Raw genomic sequence first — 3,291 nt, 5'->3', positions numbered from 1 at the left:
CAGGTAAACAAAGACGAAGCAGCAGAGATTGGAGAACAGGTCGTATTACGGGCACAGCCCATGACGGAGTCTGCAGTCCGCCTGGTCGTCCACTGCGACATCACGCCTGAAGACATTCCGCCTGTGACTAAGAAATTGGCTTACGTCATCAGAGAATTCGAAAATAAGTGAAATTCCTTTATTATCCATCAATACATGGTAACGTGAAGAGAAAGTGTCAATAGAGATTTCGAGAATGAGTGAAACTTGTTCACATTTGTATTAAGAGATATCATTTTTATATAAGAAAATGTAATATTGTATTATATATATATATATATATATATATATATATATATATATATATATACATATATATAGTGTGTGTGTGTGAGAGAGTATAGAATGTATATGTAGTCATCAGTCATGTTGTAATCATATAAATTACTCATGTTTAACTACCATCAAGATTTCATTATTCAGTAGCTCATCAAGGCAACTACTATAATCTTTGCATTGTGTAATCTGTGTGCCTGTATCTCCATGATTTTAAAGCCATACAATCGCATTGTCCTTTATATAACATTCACCAGCACATTCATTTCATACTTATGTATGAAGAAATAAAAAATTATTCTCTTTCGTATTACCTGAAATGTAATTTGAGTTGTTCTTCGTTATGTTGCTATCAACTTTATAGGCACAATTATTCATACTACAAATCCCTCAGCTATAAAAATTGGACAATAGAATACTTAACAAAGGCAAACACGATGCTTGTTACTGATTTAAGCTGTGATATCTAAGTCAAATATATGTCAGAGTCACATACCATTTGGAATAGTAAATATATAAATATTTTATAAAATGGCAGGGGTTCGATTTCCGATTTCCACTATTGAAGAAAAAATATAATGACGATGATAATGATAATGAAAACCTTATTAACATTTAAGCAAATTATCCTATGCTGAAAATGGTTGTAATTTAAATCATAATAACGATGTTAGTGATAATGGAAATTGTAAAAAATAGTTGAAACAATAATCAAGTTCTGATTCTGAATGATTTACAAATCACACGACATAATCGTTTTTTTTTTTTTTTTTTTTTTTTTTTTACTGGAAGAAAAGAAGTCACCAGGATTTTGATTTTTTTCTTCTTCTTCTAATGAAAAGTCAAAATGAAGTTAAAGCCATTGCCTCTAAACAAAAGTTTACTTAGCCAAGATATTTCCTGATTTCGCAGTTGAGTCATTAATTACTACTCTCATAATTATTATAGTTATCATTACTACGGCCATTCTCGTGAGTATTAAAGTTATCTTTATTATTGTTATTATTGTCATTCTTATTATCAAATCATTCTTGCTGATATTATTGTCATTATCATCATCATTGACATCATTATTATAATTTTTGATATCATCATCGAAAACTTTATCCTCATTACCATCATTCTGATATCATCATTAGTCATTATCAATCATGTTATTATCGATATTACCAAACCTACCTCTTGTCATAATCTCTCTCTCTCTCTCTCTCTCTCTCTCTCTCTCTCTCTCTCTCTCTTCTCTCTCTCTTTCTCTCTCTCTTTCTCTCTCTCTCTCTCTCTCTCTCTCTCTCTCTCTCTCTCTCTCTCTCTCTCTCTCTCTCTCTCTCTCTCTCTCTCTCTCTCTCTCTCTCTCTCTCTCTCTCTCTCTCTCTCTCTCTCTCTCTCTCTCTCTCTCTCTCTCTCTCTCTCTCTCTCTCTCTCTCTCTCTCTCTCTCTCTCTCTCTCTCTCTCTCTCTTTCTCTCTCTCTTTCTCTCTCTCTTTCTCTCTCTCTCTCTCTCTCTCTCTCTCTCTCTCTCTCTCTCTCTCTGTCTCTTTCTCTCTCTCTCTCTCTCTCTCTCTCTCTCTCTCTCTCTCTCTCTCTCTCTCTCTCTCTCTCTCTCTCTCTCTCTCTCTCTGCTTGTGACATCTTCGGTTCAATATTGCAGATTTACACTGCGATGTCTGAGTAAGAAATATATAAGATTCACATATTTAAATTATGGTTCTACGAATGGTTAGTCTAATTAAACCACTAAATCAAATGGGAACATTTCAAGAAATTGTCAGAAGTGACAAATACATTAAACAGATATATGCATACATGGTCACCTTACAGATGGTGATGCTACTAATGTTTAGTTTAAATATATCACAAACTCGGAAATGAAGAGGAGTTCGTCGTGGTGGAGTGGTTCCAGATGTTGCTTAGGAATTTCGAGAGCCATGCTCAATGCCAGTACTCTCTCTCTCTCTCTCTCTCTCTCTCTCTCTCTCTCTCTCTCTCTCTCTCTCTCTCTCTCTCTCTCTCTCTCTCTCTCTCTCTGTCTCTTGATTATTTTCATTATCGTCAGTATTATTGTTATTATTAGTATTAGTATTTATTATTGTTGTTATTATTAATATAAATAATATTTTCATAATCACACTTTTAATTTATCTATTTATCTATTCATTATATATATATATTTTTTTTTTTGTGTGTGTGTGTATGTGTGTGTGTGTGTGTGAATTATGGCACTTCAATTGTTCTACGCTTACTTCAACTATTCATTTATTTTTACCATTTATTTTTTTTATCGGATGACTGTTATAACACCCTCACACAGAACGAAAGCTATTAGAGAAAAAAAAATTGATTTCTAAACAGTAACTATTGCAAGGTTATATTCATGGATAAAGATTATTTTCCCCTTTATCTTCATCTTCCTATGCATCGTTTCTCTCTCTCTCTCTCTCTCTCTCTCTCTCTCTCTCTCTCTCTCTCTCTCTCTCTCTCTCTCTCTCTCTCTCTCTCTCTCTATTTCTCTCTCTCTCTCTCTCTCTCTCTCTCTCTCTCTCTCTCTCTCTCTCTCTCTCTCTCTCTCTCTCTCTCTGTCTCGATTATTCTCATTATCATCAGTATTATTGTTATTATTAGTATTATTATTTATCATTGTTGTTATTATTAATATAAATATTATTTTCATTATTTTCATAATCATTTAATATTATTATCATATCGTTATCAGTATTATTGCTTTTATTCTCAACATTATGATTTGTTTTCTTGATTTTATCGTCCTTATCATTATTATCATCTCAAAATTAATATTACTGTTATTATTATTATCATATATTTTTTTTATTATCTTTATAGTAATAGCATAATTACCGTATCACTGCCATCATTTGATTATCATATTAATGGTGTTTATAATATTATCATTTATTTCCTTACATCTCAAGGTAAAACAACTTCTGGTTCTTCAGACAGATTATGTTCATCCTTTAAAAAA

At 32.3% G+C, this 3,291-nt stretch overlaps 1 protein-coding gene across 1 annotated transcript in view; it reads left to right on the top strand.

The window, feature by feature from the left end:
* LOC125042144 (probable low-specificity L-threonine aldolase 2) overlaps positions 1–240 on the top strand; it is a 24,404-nt gene extending 24,164 nt beyond the window's left edge. Inside the window, 1 exon segment of the mRNA XM_047637609.1 lies at positions 4–240. Coding sequence (XP_047493565.1) covers positions 4–171 — 168 coding nt within the window. The 3' untranslated portion in view covers positions 172–240.
* The last annotated feature ends 3,051 nt before the right edge of the window (positions 241–3,291 follow it).

The sequence above is a fragment of the Penaeus chinensis genome, chromosome 31 (genome assembly GCF_019202785.1).
Source record: "Penaeus chinensis breed Huanghai No. 1 chromosome 31, ASM1920278v2, whole genome shotgun sequence".
Classification (NCBI taxonomy): Eukaryota; Metazoa; Arthropoda; class Malacostraca; order Decapoda; family Penaeidae; genus Penaeus; species Penaeus chinensis.
The sequence above is the reverse complement of the archived record's forward strand: the minus strand, read 5'-3'. Positions and strand labels throughout refer to the sequence as shown.